At 44.6% G+C, this 23256-nt stretch overlaps 1 protein-coding gene across 3 annotated transcripts in view; it reads left to right on the forward strand.

The window, feature by feature from the left end:
- lrch1 (leucine-rich repeats and calponin homology (CH) domain containing 1) overlaps positions 1–23256 on the forward strand; it is a 57779-nt gene that overhangs the window by 24637 nt on the left and 9886 nt on the right. For 2 of the 3 annotated variants that reach the window (XM_080478569.1, XM_080478568.1), the window contains exons 2-15: positions 3016–3160; positions 6390–6516; positions 7549–7654; positions 7976–8112; positions 8580–8710; positions 9351–9438; positions 10404–10509; positions 11144–11259; positions 12188–12258; positions 13544–13630; positions 13699–13770; positions 16416–16452; positions 17724–17796; positions 19581–19703. In XM_080478569.1, coding sequence (XP_080334695.1) covers positions 3016–3160; positions 6390–6516; positions 7549–7654; positions 7976–8112; positions 8580–8710; positions 9351–9438; positions 10404–10509; positions 11144–11259; positions 12188–12258; positions 13544–13630; positions 13699–13770; positions 16416–16452; positions 17724–17796; positions 19581–19703 — 1419 coding nt within the window. The remainder of the gene's footprint in view (positions 1–3015; positions 3161–6389; positions 6517–7548; positions 7655–7975; positions 8113–8579; positions 8711–9350; positions 9439–10403; positions 10510–11143; positions 11260–12187; positions 12259–13543; positions 13631–13698; positions 13771–16415; positions 16453–17723; positions 17797–19580; positions 19704–23256) is intronic. The other variant, XM_080478570.1, reaches the window with a different exon arrangement.

A 23256-nucleotide genomic window follows, 5' to 3' on the forward strand; every position in this document is an offset into this window, starting at 1 on the left:
GTACGAGTCTTTGTCCGGCGAGCCACTGACGACCACGATAAGCCAACTTTATCCCCCCGGTGGTTTTAGGCAGCGTTCAGATCCACAGCGGGATTAACTGAGGGGCGAGTTTCACCTCCGTGTCACAGAGTTAACCTCTGTTGGTGAATCTGTAAGAGAAAACCTCAAATCTTCTTCACGCCTCGGTACTTCAGCTGTGAACGACTCCTGTAGAGTTCGGCCCGAGCTGAGGAACAAACCTGAAACGACTCCACCGGTTTTACTCTGCTGGAGCACGGCGCTCTTAGCGGTTAGCGGTTAGCATGGCACCATGTGATCAGACCCATCATCTCCCATTCACTTCCTCAAGTCTTTAAACTTCCACTAGGTGGAGGCAGAGCTTTGTTCTTGTCGTAACCTTCTGTGGAATCGCAGCGTCTCTGGGTAAACGACCTCAGACTGCTCTAAATGTAGCGAGCAAAGCATCGCTAGCGGTAGCAGTGATTATCGCAACTTTTTGCTACGTTGGTTCCGTTTTCTCGATAAACGTACCAACAAACTGCGTTGGTTTCTCTCCGAAGTCTGAGGGCTCTTTAGCTCCGACTAGTGGCCGGCAGCTGTACGACGCCGTAGATAACGACTCTTCATTGGTTTGAAACGACAGGAAGGACACGGGCGTTAGCACCAACAGTGTTTGCTCCGAGCTCCACCTCAATAAAGTTCTTGTCTTTGTATAGATTCCATGAGAACTCGCACAGTTTCTCCAGGTTGAAGAGAAGTCTTTGTCTTCCTCCGGCATTCTTCTCCTCCCTCCTCCAGAGGTGAAAGGTCGGCGGGTGGAAGTCACACGGTGACCCGCCGCTCCACCATGATGTCCTTTCCTGTTTCATAACGGAGGTGGAGGCCTGTTATTAACACAGGAAGCTCCACGCCCGCCGCACGGGGCTGTTAGTGTTGACGGCAGCAGGAACTCCGAGAAGAAGAGAAACTTAAACCATCTCTCAGTTTTATGAAGAACTTCTTCATCAGTGGAACGTAAATGTTCGCAAAGTAGCAACAACATTGGTCATGAGGAGGAAGAACAATGGAAGTCGGCGTGTTCTCCTATCTGCTCCTAATGTCAACACTGCCCCCCCATGACCGCCACTGGTACTGCAACGTTCCGTCTATAGTTGCAGGTTGAATCGTGAGCTTCGTAGTGAAGATTAAGATTAAGGCCCCGTTTATGCGATAATGTTTTCAAGTGAGAGCAGAAAACTTTTGTTGTGTTTTATTGTCCGATTACATGATAACATGATAACTTTGTCTCCGTGGTATCAGATGTCACCTGTAATAACAATCCAACGTGGTCGTCTGTCCTCGACAATGTCTGTGTTCTCCCGTTGGTAATGTCTATAGTTGTATGTGTGTGTGGTTTCATTAACAACAGCACCAACTAGTGGCCCTACATGCTAACTACATCATTTTTTTAGTCAAAACCTTTCGAAAACAAAAGTAATTCACTTTCACTTGAAAGGTTTTTGTGTAAACGGAGCTTGACGTGTGCAAAACGTCACAGTAGGAAACATGCTTAAGCAGCTCCCTTCAAAATAAAAGCACAGGGTCGTTTTTCTGCAGAATCTAGAAAGGAAAATAATGAAGTTCTGCTTGTAGATACATTAGTAACTGTGTGTGTGTGTGTGTGTGTGTGTGTGTGTGTGTGTGTGTGTGTGTGTGTGTGTGTGTGTGTGTGTCGAAATGAAGTACAGTAAATCTACAGGAGCGATACACAGTTGAAGTTTCTTTGCTGTGTGTGAACAGTAGGAAGTGTTGAGACCCAGATGAAGGTCTGACAGTCCTACACACACACACACACACACACACACACACACACACACACACACACACACACACACACACACACACACACACACACACACACACACACACACACACACACACACACACACACACACACACACAGGATGAAAGCGGACAGAGTGGCTCTTTTGTTTGCGTCTGGCTGTTTTAAATAGAACTTCCTGTGACTGAGCTGCGTTCTACTGTCGGACGCTCGGCGGACAAATACAACTAAAACATACGTTCACATGAATCCTCTGACGTTCTGGTTTGAAAGAGAAAAGATTGAATTAGAAGTTATTTAATCTCCAAGCTCAAACTGTTTTCGCAAAATCAACGGTAATGAAATAATGTGAAAGAAACAAACACGGAGAGCCGGGGATAAACCCTCCGACCACATGACCAGTCAGCCATATCATTATGACCACCAGTTCTTTCTGTCATGACTCTTGTTAGTGGGTGACACCGATGGAGCAGAAAGGGAAGATTTGGACCTAAAAGTGTAATTTGGAAGCAGAAAAGTGGAGAATTGTGAGGATTTGAGCAAATAACCAAACCGTGTGCAGTTAGCTTTAGCATTATAATTAAACATCAGCTCTGTTCCTGTTTCACTAAACTCTGGATTACTGGAGTAGCGCCTCGTTACTTCTGAACTAATTCAGTTCTCTGGACAACAACATGAAATATGTCGCATTGGAAGTAGCGTTAGCATCTGCCTGTTTCCAATGTTGATTTAGCATTAGCATGCTGAAGAAACAGCTTCTGTTTCTAAGAGCTCAGCCTGCATGTCGGTAGTTTATCTCTGTTTGTTATTGTCATTAGTGCTTAAATCTGTTTCCTGAAGAGCTAACATCTACTTTATAGAGCATCTTCCTCCTCTAACATTAGGTCATAGAGCATCTTCCTCCACTAACATCCAGATTATAGAGCATCCCCCCGACACCAGATTATAGAGCATCTTCCTCCCCTGACATCAAATTGTAGAGCATCTTCCTCCTCTGAATTTTCAATGACCCCTGGTAAACATGTTCCTGCTGAACATGCGCCGCTCAGTGGTTTTTGGTGTGTGTGTGTGCGCGTGCGCGTGTGTGTGTGTGTGTGTGTGTGTGTGTGTGTGTGTGTGTGTGTGTGTGTGTGTGTGTGTGTGTGTGTGTGTGTGTGTATTGAAGTGTAAACGTGTGTGTGTTTCCTCCACAGACCTGTCGAAGAACAGACTGACCGACGTCCCCTCGGAGGTCTGCCACCTGGTTGCCTTGGAAACACTAAACCTGTATCACAACTGCATCAGGACCATCCCGGATACAGTCATCAGTCTACAGTCACTCACCTCCTTAAACCTCAGGTACACACACACACACACACACACACACACACACACACACACACACACACACACACACACACACACACACACACACACACACACACACACACACACACACTCTTCCTCCTGTGAAGCAGATCTATCTTTAGCTTTAAATTAAATGTGTTTCTGTCTCGGTTTTAATCTTCTGGCTTCTTTCCTTCACTTCTCATCCAATCGTCCTGCTTCCATCACTTCTCCTCCACAAAGTGTGATGAACTCACATCAAAAAGAAAAGCTGGAAATGTTCACGTGCTGCAGCGTATGGTCACCTCACGTCTGTGAACACATTATTGAACGTTATGCCGTGACTGAAGCTCCTCGTGTTCGTATCCGAACCAAGCAGCCTGGAGAGAAGTGACAGGTACGAGATGAGACCAGCTGAGATGAGCTGAGACGAGCTGAAACGAGCTGAAACGATCTGAAACGATCTGAGAGCCTCGTCTCTTTATAGCGTCCTGCCTGCCACAGGAGGGCGGCGCCGCTATTTTAGGAGCTTTTATTTCAGGATCCTGGTCTTTGTGGACTTTAAAACAAAGCTGATTCATCAAATACACACTCAGTCGCTAGTTGAAACACACACACACACACACACTCACACACACACACACACACACACACACACACACACACACACACACACACACACACACACACACACACACACACACACAGAAAGAGCCACATTCTGCACAAGAAAACACAAATAATTGAAGTTGTATAAAATATTTTCATCGTGTGCGTGTCCGTGTGTGTGTGTGTGTGTGTGTGTGTGTGTGTGTGTGTGTGTGTGTCAGAGAGCTGGAGCCTTTCCCAGTCGTCTGTGGGTGGAAGCAGAGTGCACTCTGTAGAGGCTGCCAGTCATCACCCCCCACCCCCCCGCACACACACACACACACACACACACACACACACACACACACACACACACACACACACACACACGAAGAACATGCAAACTCCACAATAAGAGGGGCTTTTTAGTCCATCTGATTCAGTTCTGATGGGGATCAGATTGTTTACATGAAGACCAATGAATCAATCCCATAATACTTTGCTGTGTAACCTGGTGAGATGGAAGTAATCCAGGTGGTGTTTATATTAACCTAATTTCAATTGGATCACTCTAATCCGATAGAAGTGTTCATATGACACAGTTTAATCAGATTACTTTTGGGCTACATAAGGCGAGGTTCAGCTGGGGGGGTGGGGGGGTGTGGGGGGGGGTCGCCTGTTTTCAAACAGTTGTGTGTTCAGTGGCTCTGACGAAGCTGTCGTGTGATCGGATCCCCTAAAGGCAACATCGGTTTACGTTTTCACTTGAAACAGCTGGGCTCTTTAAAATGGTCTGGATTCTTCAGGATTCTTCAGGATTCTTCAGGATTCTTCAGGATTCTTCAGGATTCTTCAGGATTCTTCAGGATTCTTGATGCTTGATACTTGCAGACTAATTTCTCTTTCGACTAAAATATGTTTTTTTCTGGAACTTGTCTCAAAAATAGAAACATTTAGAAAATACATTAATTTAGCACCTTAAACATATTCAAGTAACTTGACGAAGCCTTTAAACTTTGGGGAAAGTTGAGTGGAAGCAGGTCTGGTGAGGTTACTGTCGTGACGACAGTCAGATCATAAAGTCTCGGGGTAAACGATGTCCAGTCACAATCTGCTTGAAGCCTGAACGGCTTCTCCACCCCAACCTCAATCCCAACCCTTCCCACTCACTTGATAGCTATTTGCTTTATTCAAATTAAACAATAATGCACATTTTTCAATAAGCCCTTGTAACGAGGTGAGCTGCCAAATCAATTTTCAACATAAAATAACGATAGCGATAGCATCGTGATTGCTATTGCATCGTGATAGCGATAGCATCGTGATAGCGATAGCATCGTGATAACATAGCGGCCCTTTGCTCACACGAAAATAAAAATAAAAAATGATAGTGGAGCCTCTACAAACATTGAGGCCACAGAGCAACCCACCCTGAGATTTATAATAATAATAATTACAATAATAATAATAATAATAATTAATGCATCTATTTGTATTCATCACTCAAGGTCACTTCACAAAAGTATGTAAATCACACGGGATTCAAAGTTTATTCTCGTCACATCAGCGGCAGTTTAACAGAAGTGGGTTTATGATACCCGCCTCCTGTGTTGACGACAATCAAAATCTCTCGTTTTGTGGTGCGCCCCCTTGTGGATGATTCTGGTTTGAACAAAGCGCCCAAACATAAAAAACTCAACCTCCAAGTTTCAAATGAAGATACGTGTTTTAACAAGGAAACGTTTGGATTTCTGGGTAATGACCCTGTCAAGGAAAGATCTCTTTAAACAGCTGCGAGGAAGAGGTCTGATGGCTCTGTAGCTCCGACTAGTGGCGAGTGGCTGCAATAACAGGCTAATGTTTCTGACGTTACTGTTTCTGAGCTGACGTTTCAATCGTTGAGCTGATTAAAGGCGTGAAGTTCATCCAGATGAAGCCGCATCCTGTTGGGACTCTGATTGATTTGGTTTTCTGGTAGAAGCTGCAGATGTGAAGTTTCACAGCTTGTTTACGACACGAGGAGAAACATTCAGGCCACAGGAAGAGATTATTTTTCCTGACATATAAAATGATGCACGATGATGATAATTACCCGACCATTGTATGATTTGCACTGCGCAGACGGCGTGTCGTCTTCTATTTTTAGCTCCACTCCCCCACAAAGGCAACGTCTCCGTCTTAAGAGCTTCCTGCAGCTTTTCTACATCTTTTAGATTTTATTCCAGCACGTCGCCTTGCTGTTGTCACATTTCTCGCCATCCTGAGTCCAGCCTCGTTTTACACACACATAAAGGAAGACGTGGGTGAAACTGTGTTTCTTTATTCCTCAATGGTAATGGTGTTCTTTAAATTAAAAACTAACAGAAATGAGCTCAAACAAGGTGTCATTCATGCTTTCATAGTTCACTGCCTCATGTTTAATCTTAATGATGCTTTGGAAAACTTGTTAGTGATATTAGAGGTTCATTCTCTCCTCGTCTGGTTTGTTTTCAAAGATTTGTTAGGCTCCAAATGATCAATTTAATTCGCAGAATTATGCGATTAATTGATTTAGAAATTGATTTCCAGGACTCACTGTTTCGTACCGGTTGGTGAGTGTTTTTACTCAGTAGAGTTGTAGTGACCGTGTGTTTATGACGTGCGTGTGTTGCAGTCGGAACCAGCTGAGCTCGCTGCCCGCCTGCCTGTGTGGTTTACCTCTGAGAGTCCTGAACGCCAGCAACAACAAGCTGGTCAGTCTGCCGGAGACCATCGGACAGCTGCACGGCCTCATGGAGCTGGTGAGGCTGCAACACTGTTCTACCGACTGTTACTGACTGTTACCGACTGTTACTAAGTGTTACCAGCTGTTACTAAGTGTTACTGGCTGTTACTGACTGTTACTGACTGTTACTGACTGTTACTAAGTGTTACCGGCTGTTACTGACTGTTACTGACTGTTACTAAGTGTTACTAAGTGTTACTGACTGTTACCGGCTGTTACTAAGTGTTACTGGCTGTTACTGACTGTTACCGACTGTTACTGACTGTTACTAAGTGTTACTGACTGTTACTGTGTGTTAACAGGGTGTTACTGACTGTTACCGACTGTTACTAAGTGTTAACAGGGTGTTACTTATTGTTACCGACTGTTACTGACTGTTACTAAGTGTTACTGACTGTTACCGACTGTTACTGACTGTTACTAAGTGTTACTGACTGTTACCGACTGTTACTGACTGTTACTAAGTGTTACTGACTGTTACCGACTGTTACTGACTGTTACTAAGTGTTACTGACTGTTACTGACTGTTACCGACTGTTACTGACTGTTACTGTGTGTTACTGACTGTTACTGACTGTTACCGACTGTTACTGACTGTTTCTAAGTGTTACTGACTGTTACTGTGTGTTACTGACTGTTACTAAGTGTTAACAGGGTGTTACTGACTGTTACTGTGTGTTACTGACTGTTACTAAGTGTTACTGACTGTTACCGCCTGTTACTGACTGTTACTAAGTGTTACTGACTGTTACTGTGTGTTACTGACTGTTACTAAGTGTTAACAGGGTGTTACTGACTGTTACTGTGTGTTACTGACTGTTACTAAGTGTTACTGACTGTTACTGTGTGTTACTGACTGTTACTAAGTGTTACTGACTGTTACTAAGTGTTACTGACTGTTACCGCCTGTTACTGACTGTTACTAAGTGTTACTGACTGTTACTAAGTGTTACTGACTGTTACTGTGTGTTACTGACTGTTACTAAGTGTTAACAGGGTGTTACTGACTGTTACTTCATTGTGTACTCCCTGTGTTTGGTCTCTGTAGGACATCAGCTGTAACGAGATCACGGCTCTTCCTCGTCACATCGGCAGACTCAAAGCTTTACGGGAACTCAACGTGAGGCGGAACCTGCTCTGCGTCCTGCCAGAGGGTGAGTCAACATCGACGCTGAAGCATCACGCTGCCCTCTAACGTGCTAATAACTAGCGGCTAGGAGTTAGCCCGCGGCTTCTTTAAGCTTCTGTGAGCCCCTGCCGCTGTTAGCATTTGCTTTTCGTTAGCGTCTCTTAGCCGCTAGCAAACCTGCTACAAATAGTCATGGGAATCACTGTGTGTGTGTGTGTGTGTGTGTGTGTGTGTGTGTGTGTGTGTGTGTGTGTGTGTGTGTGTGTGTGTGTGTGTGTGTGTGTGTGTGTGTGTGTGTGTGTGTGTGTGTGTGTGTGTGTGTGTGTGTGTGTGTGTGTGTGTGCAGACCTGGCGGAGCTTCCTCTGGTGAGGTTTGACTTCTCCTGTAACAAAGTGTCCACCATCCCGGTGTGTTACCGGAGAATGAAGCAGCTTCAGTGGCTCCAGTTGGAAAACAACCCGCTGCAGAGCCCACCTGCACAGGTACGTGTCTCCCAGTTAACTTTAATTCGCTTTCAAGACGACATTAATCTGATGATATTGCATTATTAGACTGAATAACACTGTAGCTGCCAATGCTAATTGCAGCAACAGGGTAATACCTGAGTCTATAGTTAGCTTTCGCATTAGCACTGACTGCGTCAAACATTAGCTTTAGCATTAGCAGAGTAAAAAACAGACCATGTGGACGGTTCCTTTTCCGATTTCTGACTGATTGTTCAGCAAGCGTTGTCACGGTAACATCAATCCAGTGTGTTGTCACGGTAACATCAATCCAGTGTGTCGTCACTGTAACGCTGATCCAGCGTGTCGTCACGGTAACGCTGATCCAGCGTGTCGTCACGGTAACGCTGATCCAGCGTGTCGTCACGGTAACGCTGATCCAGCGTGTCGTCGGACTCGGAGACGGCGGCTCTACGACTGAAACCTCTGCTCTTCTCCTCTTCCAGATCTGTATAAAGGGCAAAGTTCACATCTTCAAGTACCTGACCATGGAGGCGTGTCGCAGCCACAAGATGCCCGACGCCCTCTACCTGCCCGTCATGGAGAGACTCAGCCTATCACGGCCCACCACTGGCAGGTCAGTTACCACGGCAACCAGGTGTTCTACTGTAGAGCTGATGCTCCTGAAAGAACCAGAACAGGGAGGGAAGGAAGGAAGGAAGGAAGGAAGGAAGGAAGGAAGGAAGGAAGGAAGGAAGGAAGGAAGGAAGGAAGGAAGGAAGGAAGGAAGGAAGGAGGGAGGGAGGGAGGGAGGGAGGGAGGGAGGGAGGGAGGGAGGGAGGGAGGGAGGGAGGGATGGATGGACAGACCGACCAAAATGGAGTGAAGGAGAGTTAAAGACAAAGAGAAAAGCAGTGTGAAAGATATAACTAAACATAGAAACGTGTTTGTCTTCACTGTAACGTTGGTAAAGATCAGATCAGAGCGCAGCTCAGACTTTCTAATAAAACTGTTGAATAAACATTCATAATAATTATTATTAGACGTCAGAATAAAAATGATTTGGGAGTTTTTTACTGAAAAAGATGAGATTAATGTGATTCTGAAGGTTTTAAAAGTTGTAAGTGTGGGAACTCTGCTGAATATGAAATTAGGTTACACACACACTCACTTACACACGAGGAGGAGGAGGAGGAGGAGGAGGACGGAGTGTGTGTGTGACCTGGGATGTGTGTGTGTGTGTGCGTGTGTGTGTGCGTGTGTGTGTGTGTGTGCAGTGTGGAGGACATGGAGCAGCAGAAGAAGCAGGACAGCGACTCAGGAGTCGGCAGCGACAACGGAGACAAGAGGCTGTCAGCTACAGAGGTACTGTGTGTGTGTTTGTGTGTGTGTGTGTGTGTGTGTGTGTGTGTGTGTGTGTGTGTGTGTGTGTGTGTGTGTGTGTGTGTTAAACGCACAATTCCTGGTGAATTCTCCCACCTTTTCTTCGAGGACTTTGCAGCGGACGGTGGCAGTTCACTCGCTCTTCATATTGGACATGTAGGACATATTGGACATGTTGAATATGTTGGACATGTTGGACATGTTGAACATATTGGACATATTGGACATGTTGAACATGTTGAACATATTGGACATGTTGGACATGTTGAACATATTGGACATGTTGAACATGTTGGACATGTTGAACATATTGGACATGTTGAACATATTGGACATGTTGGACATATTGAACATGTTGGACATGTTGAACATATTGGACATGTTGGACATGTTGAACATGTTGGTCATGTTGGACATGTTGAACATATTGGACATGTTGGACATGTTGAACATGTTGGACATGTTGAACATATTGGTCATGTTGGACATGTTGGTCATGTTGGACATGTTGAACATATTGGACATGTTAAACATGTTGGTCATGTTGGACATGTTGGTCATGTTGGACATGTTGAACATGTTGGTCATGTTGGACATGTTGAACATATTGGACATGTTGAACATGTTAGTCATGTTGGACATGTTGGTCATATTGGACATGTTGAACATATTGGACATGTTGGACATGTTGGTCATGTTGGACATGTTGAACATATTGGACATATTGGACATGTTGGTCATGTTGGACATGTTGGTCATGTGACGACAGGAAATTTGTGATTCATGAGGATCAAATATTAACTTTTATAATGTAGCTTGTATTAGCAGGACTGCTAATGTGAAGTTTATTTTAATCATCACATTGTGTTATTGGAATTTATTGTTGATTTATTCATTTAGTTTTTTGTTGTTGTTTATTGTTTTGTGTTGTTTGTTGTTTGTTGTAGCCGTCGGATGAAGACAGTTTGAGTCTCAACGTTCCGATGAGCCACATCACAGAGGAGGAAGGAATCAGTAAAGACGACTCCAGTGAACACATCAGCTCCTTGACAGGTACACACACACACACACACACACACACACACACACACACACACACACACACACACACACACACACACACACACACACACACACACACACACACACACACACACACACACACTATAAATAGGCTTCAATCAGCCTTAACGAGGTCACATCAGCTTATTTTTAACAGTAATTTGAGGTTTCAGTCATACATCCAGGCTACTGGAGCACAAATACTCTCAACATTTAACATTCTACTGATGATAAAACACAAATGTTAATAATCTGCTGATAATAAAACTCTCATTGTAACACTATACACAATAAAACACTCCTTTTAATACTCTACCGATCATAAAACACTCGTCTCTCTATGTGAGTTCTTATCAGTTAATTAGTAGAGCTTGAGGAAAATGTTTTTCCCTTCATACTCGATGCTGCGATGACGATAAATCTCCAGAAACCAATTAAAATGGACATTTATCCAATGAAGAACATGTTTAAATAAGAGTCATTTGTATTTATTTATTTAAGAGTAAAGAATAAAGATTATTTTGACCCGTTTGGAAGCACACGGTTATGGTGTAAAAACCTGAGGAGAAGAGAGCAAAATACTCAGTTTGTTGTTGTTGTTGTTGTTTTCTTGTTGTGTTTCCAGCCGACCCAAACTCGGACTCGGTGCGTCTGATCGAGGAGAGTCCTACGGAGGCCCTGAAGGACCAGTTCAGCTCCAGAGACTCGGCTCTCAGCACTCGCTTCATCAACTACATCAAGGCAGGAGCTCCTTCCTCCGACGCTTAAAACCTTTCTCACCTCAACACAGCTCACAGAGGGTTCACTGATATTTCTAATGCTTCTTTTAACAATTTTATCTGGTTTACAGTTGGATATAGCATTATAACTGCTAACTCAGCGTTTAGCTATGTTTAGCTGACTGTTACAAACTTACTACCAGGTTATGATTAAGATATAGATATATAGATATAGAGATTTGAAAATGACCCATTATCTGTAAACAAGATCAGGTTTTTGTCACAAGATTCCTCAATAAATAGACATTTTTTTAAGGAATATGCAAAGTTACAGAGAGAAAAGTGCAGAAGGAGCTGGACAAGTTAAGTAGTTTTAATGTTTTTTAATCCCTTTTCTTCATATGTAACTCTTAACAATTACAGTTAAATTATGATTTTAAGTGTTAAAATCGTTTGGATACATTTTGAATTTGTGAGCAATATGTGCACAAATGTGAATAATAATAATAATGATATTATGTAATTTAAAATTAAATAATTTATTAGGTGTTTTATTTAGTTGACTTGTTTCTTCACTATGAAATGAAGAAATCAACATTTATTTGTTTTATAGTGATGAACCGAATCAACTTGTGTCTGTTTACTTTGTTCTTACATTAAATTTAAAACGTTTTATTTGGTTTAAACTTTCTGTTTTGAGTGTTACAACACTGTGCGTCACGTTTAACTGAAACAAGTTAAAAGCAGAAGATAAACATTTGATGAGAAGCACGAAGCTCCACGTCACAGAGTTCTGATTGTCTGAGGGGACGGCGGCAACGTCTCCCAGGGTCAGGTGACCTCTGCAGCTGCTGATGTGTGTGTGTGTGTGTGTGTGTGTGTGTGTGTGTGTGTGTGTGTGTGTGTGTGTGTGTGTGTGTGTGTGTGTGTGTGTGTGTGTGTGTGTGTAGGGCCGTACAGCAGCAGACTTCCACGAACCTCTCAGGATAGAAGAAGACGTACTCTGGACAACACAACACACGTAAGATTCAACTTCTATTGATGGAGGGATGATGGAGGGATGGAGGGATGATGGAGGGATGGAGGGATGATGGAGGGATGTATGGAGGATGGATGGATGATGGAGGGATGTATAGAGGATGGAGGGATGTATAGAGGATGGATGGATGATGGAGGGATGTATAGAGGATGGAGGGATGATGGAGGGATGTATAGAGGATGGAGGGATGATGGAGGGATGTATAGAGGATGGATGGATGATGGAGGGATGTATAGAGGATGGAGGGATGTATAGAGGATGGATGGATGATGGAGGGATGTATGGAGGATGGAGGGATGATGGAGGGATGTATAGAGGATGGATGGATGATGGAGGGATGTATAGAGGATGGATGGATGATGGAGGGATGTATAGAGGATGGAGGGATGTATAGAGGATGGATGGATGATGGAGGGATGTATAGAGGATGGAGGGATGTATAGAGGATGGAGGGATGATGGAGGGATGTATAGAGGATGGATGGATGATGGAGGGATGTATAGAGGATGGATGGATGATGGAGGGATGTATAGAGGATGGATGGATGATGGAGGGATGGAGGGATGATGGAGGGATGGAGGGATGATGGAGGGATGTATAGAGGATGGATGGATGATGGAGGGATGTATAGAGGATGGAGGGATGTATAGAGGATGGATGGATGATGGAGGGATGTATAGAGGATGGAGGGATGATGGAGGGATGTATAGAGGATGGAGGGATGATGGAGGGATGTATAGAGGATGGATGGATGATGGAGGGATGTATAGAGGATGGAGGGATGTATAGAGGATGGATGGATGATGGAGGGATGTATGGAGGATGGAGGGATGATGGAGGGATGTATAGAGGATGGATGGATGATGGAGGGATGTATAGAGGATGGATGGATGATGGAGGGATGTATAGAGGATGGAGGGATGTATAGAGGATGGATGGATGATGGAGGGATGTATAGAGGATGGAGGGATGTATAGAGGATGGAGGGATGATGGAGGGATGTATAGAGGATGGATGGATGATGGAGGGATGTATAGAGGATGGATGGATGATGGAGGGATGTATAGAGGATGGATGGATGATGGAGGGATGTATAGAGGATGGATGGATGATGGAGGGATGTATAGAGGATGGATGGATGCATGGATTATAGATGGATGTATGATGGATAGGTGGATGGATAAAACTACTGGATTAAATGAAGAATGACGGATTACTAACTTCTAATCCAATATAAACTCTGAACACGACGTGCGACTTGTTCCAGGTCAAAGGTCAGCGGCGGCACCGAGCTCCACATCGACATGATCAACCAGCTGAAGGAAGCGGTGGAGCTGCTGCAGGACCCCGGCAGGTAACTCAACCCTCCTGATCACTTCAGCCAGCAGGTGGAATCAAACGTTGACGTGATGTTTCCACCAGAGTCGACCACGACGGCCTGTCAGGAGTCCAGCTCTACCCCGTGGAGTTGGTCACTGTGGACGAGTCTTTCAAGTGAGGACCAATAAATCTGCTCATTTCATTAACATCTTCCTACAAACGACTCCATTGTTCACCTACAGATTGAGTTGATCAACCCTCTGGGAGAAGTTCTTGAAATAGACTGAAGGCTTCATTAGCTTAGCAACATAAATGCTAATAACAGTCGATAATTCAACACCCAGCCTCTTCTTGTCTTATGACACGCTTGTCTTCTCACCGAGATCTTCTGGAGTAACTTCTGACTTCAAATGTGCATTAAGGCTCTTATAACTAATGATGCACCGATGTCACTTTTTAAAGTACAAGTACTAACTTTTAGCTACTTGCCGATACCGAGTACGATACCAGTACTTATTAAATGCCATAAAGCCTGATTCATACTCCATGTGGAAACACAACATGGAGGTGAGGTGAAGCTGCTAAGCACAGCATCTGTGTCGATGCTACACACAGCTCAGTCTACACTGCACACACACACACACACACACAGCTCAGTCTACACTGCACACACACACACACACACACACACACACACACACACACACACCTCAGTCTACACTGCACACTCACACACACACACACACACACACACACACACACACACACACACACACACACACACACACACACACACACACACACCTCAGTCTACACTGCACACACACACACACACACACACACACACACACACACACACACACCTCAGTCTACACTGCACACACACACACCTCAGTCTACACTGCACACACACACACACACACACACAGCTCAGTCTACACTGCACACTCACACACACACCCACACACACACACACACACACACACACACACACACACACACACACACACACACACACACACACAGCTCAGTCTACACTGCGCACACACACACACACACAGCTCAGTCTACACTGCACACACACACACACACACACACACACACACACACACACAGCTCAGTCTACACTGCACATACACACACACACACACACACACACACACACACACACACACACACACACACACACACACACACACACACAGCTCAGTCTACACTGCACACACACACACACACACACACACACACACACACACACACACACACACACACACATACAGCTCAGTCTACACTGCACACACACACACAGACACACACAGCTCAGTCTACACTGCACACACACACACACACACACACACACACACACACACACACCTCAGTCTACACTGCGCACACACACACACACACCTCAGTCTACACTGCATACCCACACATACACACGCGCTGCGCTATGCTACTGGAGACTGTAGGCCGAGCTGCTGGTAATGAGAGGATCAGTCACTTTAATCATGTTTAGCATGTAGCTCGTAGCGTCGCTCCTCTGTGAGCCTGAAACTTTTTAGCTTGTAGCATCGATGGTGTGTGAGCCTGAAAGTCTTTGGCATGTAGCATCAGTAATGTGTGAGACCCGGAACCTTGTAGCATGTAGCATTGCTGATGTTTGAGCCTGACACTTTGGCATATTGCATGTAGCATGACTGGTGTGTGAGTTCTGAAACTCTTTAGCGTGTAGCATTGGTAGTGTTTGAGCTTGAAACACTTTAGCATGTAGCATTGCTGGTGTGTGAGCCTGAAACTCTTTAGCTTGTAGCATGTAACATGTAGCATCGCTGGTGTGTGAGCCTGAAATTCTTTAGCATGTAGCATCGCTGGTGTGTGAGCTTGAAACTATTTAGCATGTAGCATCGCTGGTGTGTGAGCATGAAACTCTTTAGCATGTAGCATGTAGCATTGCTGGTGTGTGAGCCTGAAACTCTTTAGCATGTAGCATGTAGCATCGCTGGTGTGTGAGCCTGAAACTCTTTAGCAAGTAGCACGGCTCAGAGTCATGTGCTGTTGGCAGTTAAACTAATGAGCGACCTCCGGTGTTGCGGGTTAACTGGTGTCCCTGTTAACTGGTGAGCAACTCCCTTGGTGCCTCTGTAAACAGCAGACTTTTAAAAATCTAAAGCTCTTCTACAAACGCAGTTTAACCGCATTCAGAATTAACTTTCAAAGTTTACTTTTGTGATTCATAGTTTAACGTCTGCTGTCAGCAGCAGCAACGACGGACGCTAAGGGAAGTCGGTCACCAGTTTGCAGGGAAACCAGTTAATCCAAAACACCGGCTAACTCTGCCTGTCCAAATGTCTCTCGTGATGAAGTTGTAGTGATGAAGTTTCTGGTGATGAAGTTGCCTGTGTTGTACGAAGTATCTTCCTCCTCCTCTTGATATTTTGTCAGAACATTATTTACAATCTGTCTCACTTTTGTCGTTCTCATAAATATTAGAGAATCTCCAAAGCGCTCGTCCTCTCTGGTCTACCTGCAGGCAACGTTGATGATACATGACGTTACGTAATACTCGGCAGGTTTTTCCAAGTATGAGTAGTCCGTGCAGTATCCGATACCAGTATCGGCTCTGACACTGGTATCGGTATCGGTAGCAGCGCGTCCTTAGTTATAACTAATCACAGGTGTAAGTGTGTATGAAAATGCTGATGATAATAATAATAATAATACATCAAACCATTTTTAATGCACTCAAAGATGTTTTCCATAGTAAAAATAAATAAATAAATAACAGCTGATGTTGCCTGTTTCCCTGTGTTCCTCCTCAGTGGGCAGGACAGTGACGACGGAGCCTCCACACCAAAGGTACAGTTGTTTTAAATGAAAGGATGGAAGTCGTCGGCGTACGGGGGATTTCCAGCGATGAGTAACTTTAGATAGAGAAATGAAGAGTTTTAGAAAGAGAGCGAATGCTTCAGGTTCCGACGGGCGGGGAGCTTCAGCATCCGGGAACACGTTATGTAATGAGACGGGAGTGTAAGGTGGTGTAGAGTGGAAGTGGTTGATGTAGAGCTGATAAGATGTGGGCGGAGTCATGTGGGTGTCCCGCCTCCTGCAGCAGCTCCAGCAGGAAGCAGGATGTGAGTTCCAGAAGACGAGACTGATGATTCTAGCCAAGGCCAAGTGTGAGGCCCAGCTTGCATGTCGGGAGTATGAGTTGCAAATGTCCATGAAGGTAACCATGGCAACGGAAAGCTGTGTGTAGGCTTCCTGTGTGTGTGTGTATGTGTGTGTGTGTGTGTGTGTGTGTGTGTGTGTGTGTGTGTGTGTGTGTGTGTGTGTGTGTGTGTGTGTGTGTGTGTGTGTGTGTGTGTGTGTGTGTGTGTGTGTGTGTGTGTGTGTGTGCTTGTCCGATACACGTCAGTACAAACCTTCACCAGTCATCAGCTGAAGCTCCGTTTTACACGTTTCCAGTGAAAATGCACCGTTTTTGTTTTTGTTTTTTTTATTTCAAAAAAGTTTGACTTTTCGCTCCTTTTGAAAACGATGTCCGTTTCCACGGAAACACTGAAAACGATGTAGCGGTCATGCCGGGCCACCAGTCGGCGCTGTTGGTGAAACTATTGAATTTTTTTTTTTGCCACAATCCTGAGAGCGTATTGAACGCAGAAAAACAACATCTGACCAAAGAAAAACGTAACCCTGAGTGAACGGGAATCTATCCCGCGCTCCAAAAATATATTTATTTTCTTGTTTGCAGCTATCCACACACATGCTGGTTTTGTTATTTGTAGTACTGTCAAGCCATTAAAAAAAAATCAGAGTATTTACAAATTAATCGCACACCTGTGTCGACAATATAATTCCAGATGAATTCAACATAAGATGCAGTATCAGTATATACATGATTTTATTTAAACATTTTTTAGCTCTTTTAGCTTATTTTTTAAGGTGAGGGAGGTCAGAAAAGCAGCTGTTGTGGTGGTGAAGGCGTCTGTCCTGCTGTAAACATGGAGGATGGGAGTTTGTCTTCATTCACTCATCTCACTTCAAGCTTCTGTTTGCTGGACTGACTGGAGACGTGACTTTTCACGCTGGATTTTCTTCTGGTTTTTCTTCTGGTTTGCTGGACGCAGAGGAACGACCGGTCTCCCGGCAGCGGACCGCCGTCCTTCAGCGGGCCGCCGTTCGGCCTGAAGCCCCGCTCAGGTGAGTGTTGGACCAGAGACGCTCTGGAGAGACGAGGCCTGCTGTTACCTCAGGGTGTTGATGTGGTTGGTGTGTATTGAGTGATGAGGGGCGGAGCCACTGAACACCACCATTCCTTCTTCCTCCGTCTTTAAACGTCTCATATTGAACTGTCGCCTCAGGACGGCTGCAGAGGGGGTTTCTTTAAGAGGAAAAGATTTAACTCACTTTTTAATGTTTTAAAAAAATATATATATTTGCTCATAAAATCACAAAATGTTCATCATTGAACTAAAATTGTTGCGGTTCTTCAAACCTCTGCTTCAGTTTGAAGCATCGGAACAAGTTAATGTTACGTATCAAGACTTTGCTCTATATGTATATATGCTCTATAATCTGATGTTGGAGGAGGAAGATGCTCTATAATCTGGTGTTGGAGGATGAAGATGCTCTATAATCTGGTGTTGGAGGAGGGAGATGCTCTATAATCTGATGTTGGGGTATATGCTCTATAATCTGATGTTGGAGGAGGAAGATGCTCTATAATCTGATGTTGGGGAGGAAGATGCTCTATAATCTGGTGTTGGAGGATGAAGATGCTCGGAGGAAGATACTCTATAATCTGGTGTTGGAGGAGGAAGATGCTCTATAATCTGATGTTGGGGGAGATGCTCTATAATCGGATTTTAGAGGAGGAAGATGCTCTCTAATCTGATGTTGTGGTGGAAGATGCTCTATAATCTGATGTTAGAGGGGGAAGATGCTCTATAATATGATGTTGTGGTGGAAGATGCTCTATAATCTGATGTTAGAGGAGGAAGATGCCCTTTAATCTCATGTTGGGGAGGAAGATGCTCTATAATCTGATGTTGTGGTGGAAGATGCTCTATAATCTGATGTTAGAGGGGGAAGATGCTCTATAATCTGATGTTAGAGGAGGACAATGCCCTTTATTCTGATGTTGGGGAGGAAGATGCTCTATAATCTGGATGTGAGAGGAGGAAGATGCTTTATATTGTTGTGTTAGTGGAGGGAGATCCCCTATAGTCTGGGTGTTAGGAGGAGGAAGATGCTCTATAATCTGGACGTTAGAAGGAAGATGTGCTATAATCTGGATTAAGTTACTGCAGTATTTGGAGTACTTCACTACAGTAGGAGTGGACTAACTCGGTCAAATAACCTGAAAGTTAAAACGGTTGATTTCCTGTTGAAGCTTTTGTTTGCTGCTCTTCTGCTCCGTTAGCGGCAGCGTCATAGCTTGCTAGCAACCATCCAGCTTCTTTATCGGGTTTTTTTTTACATCGTGAAATATCGCTAATAGCTAATGATGCTAACGTGATGCTAACAGCATGTGAAGACGATCTGTGATGAAATGCCACTAATCCTTACTTTGTTTTTTGCTGTTTTGTGTTCTATGTCGTCATCTCGCCATCTTCCTCCTCCTTCACGTCGTTTCCGATTCACTGGTCTTTTGTTTTCCGGGCACTTCCTGTCATTTCTCCCGCATGTTAAAATCACAAAACTCACCTGATGGGACTAATCTGAATCAATGCCTGTCATTGATTCCACCACACGGGTCTGTTCTCTCGGTGGTTCTACTCTTTTTTTTCTCGGGGTCTGTTGTTTTTTGTTTGTTTTTTTCGTGGAATGAACTTTGCCTTGCTGTACCCGGTTCACCTTGGTGATTCCTCCACCCTCCACCCTCCTCCACCCCCACCTCCTCCTCCCCTCCCTGCACTACACACGGCCCCGCCCCCTTACTTCCTGCCTCCGTCTCTGACCACTCCCACACTTCCTGACTGCAGCCCCGCCCTCGCTGCCCTGCTCGCCACCTCCCTCCTGTCTCGCCCCCTCCCTCCTCCCACAGGCCTCGCCCCTCCGTAGAGACACGCCCCGTAGCCGTGATGATGGAGGCGTGCACAGCCGTGGTAGGTCCCGCCTCTTTTCTCGCTAACCCGCGGCCGGCAGGTTCCCCAACACGTAGAACTGTGAACACAACAGGCAGGTTCCTCATTTGGATTCCTCGTCCAAACGGGTGAGAACCTGACGAAGGTTCTGGGTCCAGAACGCTGCAGCGAATGTTTATCTCCAGGAGTTCTGCAGCGTCACCATGTAAACACAACTGTTCTGACCTGGAATGTACCTGAGCTCATTTCTGGTTTTGAGTTTACATGGCAACGATTCAAAAACAACGTCCGTGGAGACGGCAATGGCAGGAATCCTGAAGACGATGTCGTTGGCATGCCAGGCCACTAGTGGGCACTGTTGTTTGAACAATACACTCTAAATATTAACATTGAGAGAACACAGACATTCTAGTGGACAGACCGCCAATTTGGATTGTTATTACGGTGACTGTCAAAATAAAAGTACCAAGTTGGATTGTTGTTACAGTCACTGTCAAAATAAAAGTACCAAGTTGGATTGTCATTACAGTGACTGTCAAAATAAAAGTCCCAGGAGAATATGGACTGGGAGTCATGACACCATGGAGGAAAACATTGTTCTGATTGGCTCTACTGAGCATGTGCACAACTACTAGTTACTACGGTGACCAGGACCAATGTTTCCACCGTCTCCTCAGGACTGAGGCCCCGTTTCTATGACAACGAAAACGAGCAGCCATGGCAACCATCACTTTTTTAAACCGGCTCCCAAGGTGGAACTTTTCTACAGAGCCCTGTTACTGCACATGTGCACCTCCACCGTGGTAAATACTTCTTAACAGTAACAAAGATGGCGGCCCCCGGAGTGGCGCGACTCCCAGTCTGTATTCTAGGTTTATTGTTCATTTCGGTAGTTTAATAGTTGAGTCTCATCGCTAATCGCATCTGATTCGTCGTCTGTCCACTAAAATGTCGGGTTCTCTTCATTTTGTTAACGTTTAGAGCGTTTAGTTCTCTGCACACGTCTTTGTGGTTTCATTACAAAAACAAGCAACAGCGCCCCCTCCTGGCCCGGCAGACAAACTACATTGTTGTCAGTTTGTTGCTGCTGCAGTGGAAACGCAGCATTTTTTCAACAGTTAAGACGTCGTCACCTGAAACGTTGTCGTGTAAACAAGGCCGGAGCGTCTCCAGAAAGTTAACGCCCATTTACATTACGACGGAGCCCGAGCGTTTTCACAAAGTTCCACCCTGTGAGCCATTCTCAGAAAGTTGTGTTTTCAGTGACTCCGAGCACCGTTGTCGTGCGAACAGAACTCCAAGGTGCAACAGACGTTTTGCGTTCTGACTTGAAATCATTGCCGTGGAAACCAGGCCTCAGTCTACTGATGCCAGAGATCAAAACTTCTGGTCATGTGACACGTCAGGGAATGTTTTGATTCCGGATCAAAGATCAACCGGTGGACTTTGACTAGTTGGGGTCAGAGTTTGACAGGAAGCAAAGGTTTTGACCCGGCTCGTGTGAAAGTCTCGGATGGACAGAACAATCTGCTTTTTTAGTGTCGGGACATTTTAAAACATCCGAAATCTGAACCGAACAAAAGTCCTCCGCTGATCTCTGGATGTTTATGTGATGTCTGGACCAGGTGAGTGGAGAGTCGCTGGTGTTTCCACCGTCTGACTGTAACCAGATGAATTCAGATGAAAGATCTGCCCATGAGGTTTGACCAGGAACTGAAAAATAAACAGTCGAACAAAAGTACCCCGTCAGGTTGTTTTGTCTATTTTTAGGTCGGTCAAAAAAATAAAAGGCGTCCGGTCCATTGTTCTTTGTTCCGTCGTCACGGTCCTGGTGTCGGCGCTGCAGCTGGTTGCAGTTTCACGTTTGACTCTATTAATAAAATAATAAAATAAAATAACTACTTACTTGAGAAAGTTACATTTGTGGATCTCAGGTGTCTTCATAATGTCAAATCACTGTGTTACTGTAGTGTTAGCATTAGCATTAGCTGTGTGAGGAAGATGCTCTGTAATCTGATGTTAGAGGAGGAAGATGCTCTATAATCTGATGTTCGAGGAGGAAGATGCTCTATAATCTCGTGTTAGAGGAGGAAGATGCTCTATAATCTGATGTTCGAGGAGGAAGGTGCTCTATAATCTGACGTTCAGGGAGGAAGGTGCTCTATAATCTGACGTTCAGGGAGGAAAATGCTCTATAATCTCGTGTTAGAGGAGGCCAATGCTCTATAATCTGATGTTCGAGGAGGACGATGCTCTATAATCTCATGTTAGAGGAGGAAGATGCTCTATAATCTGATGGTAAAAGGGGACAGTGCTCTATAATCTTGATTTTAGAGGAAGACGCTCTTACATGTTGAGGTAATATTGAAAGGTCACAGTGTGTCCTGTATTAAACCTGAAACACGCAAGAACACACACACACACACACACACACACACACACACACACACACACACACACACACACACACACACACAGTGTATGTGTGTGCATGTATAAAACATCTGGATTGGAGTGTTTGGCTTGTGTTTCTATTTTTAGCTCCTGTATTTTAAGTGTTAGGTAATGTGTCCCCAAAGGAGTATCATACTTCCTCTGGTACTGTGTGTGTGTGTGTGTGTGTGTGTGTGTGTGTGTGTGTGTGTGTGTGTGTGTGTGTGTGTGTGTGTGTGTGTGTGTGTGTGTGTGTGTGTGTGTGTGTGTGTGTGTGTGTGTGTGTGTGTGTGTGTGTGTGTGTTGGTCCTTAAAAGGCTGAGTTATGCTGCAGCCTCGCTGAAACAAAAGTCAGAACTTCACTTTGATTTCTCAGTTTTAACTTTTACTTTCTACTGTCGACCCGTGGTTCAGATCATATTGATGTAGTTTTAAAAATGTCCTTGAAATGACATTAAAAAATACGGTTATGAACAGTTTGGGTTTTCTTGCAAGTTACACAGAAAAGTACTGGATTGCAGTTACTAATACTTAGTTACATCAGTAGTTACTGTCGTTGGACCTGCTCTCCTGATGCAGCTGTTCAGGTCCACGACATTAAGTCAAACACATTGTTTTCGGTTCAGAGTGGCGTGTAAACGTGAAACTGGAGTTTATTTACGCAGAAACACTGAAAACCATGTAGTTTTCATGTTGGGCCACTAGTTGGTGCTAACCCAGAGAGGTTGCATGTTCCCACGCAGACGGAGGCAACGTTTTCAAAAGGTTCCAGATTGGGAGTCGTTGAGTTTTCAGTGTCTCCGAGTACTGTTGTCATGGAAACGCTACGTCCTGTTATTCGCTTGAAAATGTTGTCGCGTAAACTGTATCCTCTGTAGCTGTGTGTGTGTGTGTGTGTGTGTGTGTGTGTGTGTGTGTGTGTGTGTGTGTGTGTGTGTGTGTGTGTGTGTGTGTGTGTGTGTGTGTGTGTGTGTGTGAGAGAAAGACTAATGGTCTATAATGGGTTCAGGCCTCCGGGTGAGTGACATCACACTCCCACCATCACTGCTCGCGACCTCATTACCAACCAATCATCACCGTGTGTGTGTGTGTTTGTGTGTGTGTGTGTGTGTGTGTGTGTGTGTGTGTGTGTGTGTGTGTG

Source organism: Lipophrys pholis, assembly GCF_963383615.2.
Source record: "Lipophrys pholis genome assembly, chromosome: 13".
NCBI lineage: Eukaryota > Metazoa > Chordata > Actinopteri > Blenniiformes > Blenniidae > Lipophrys > Lipophrys pholis.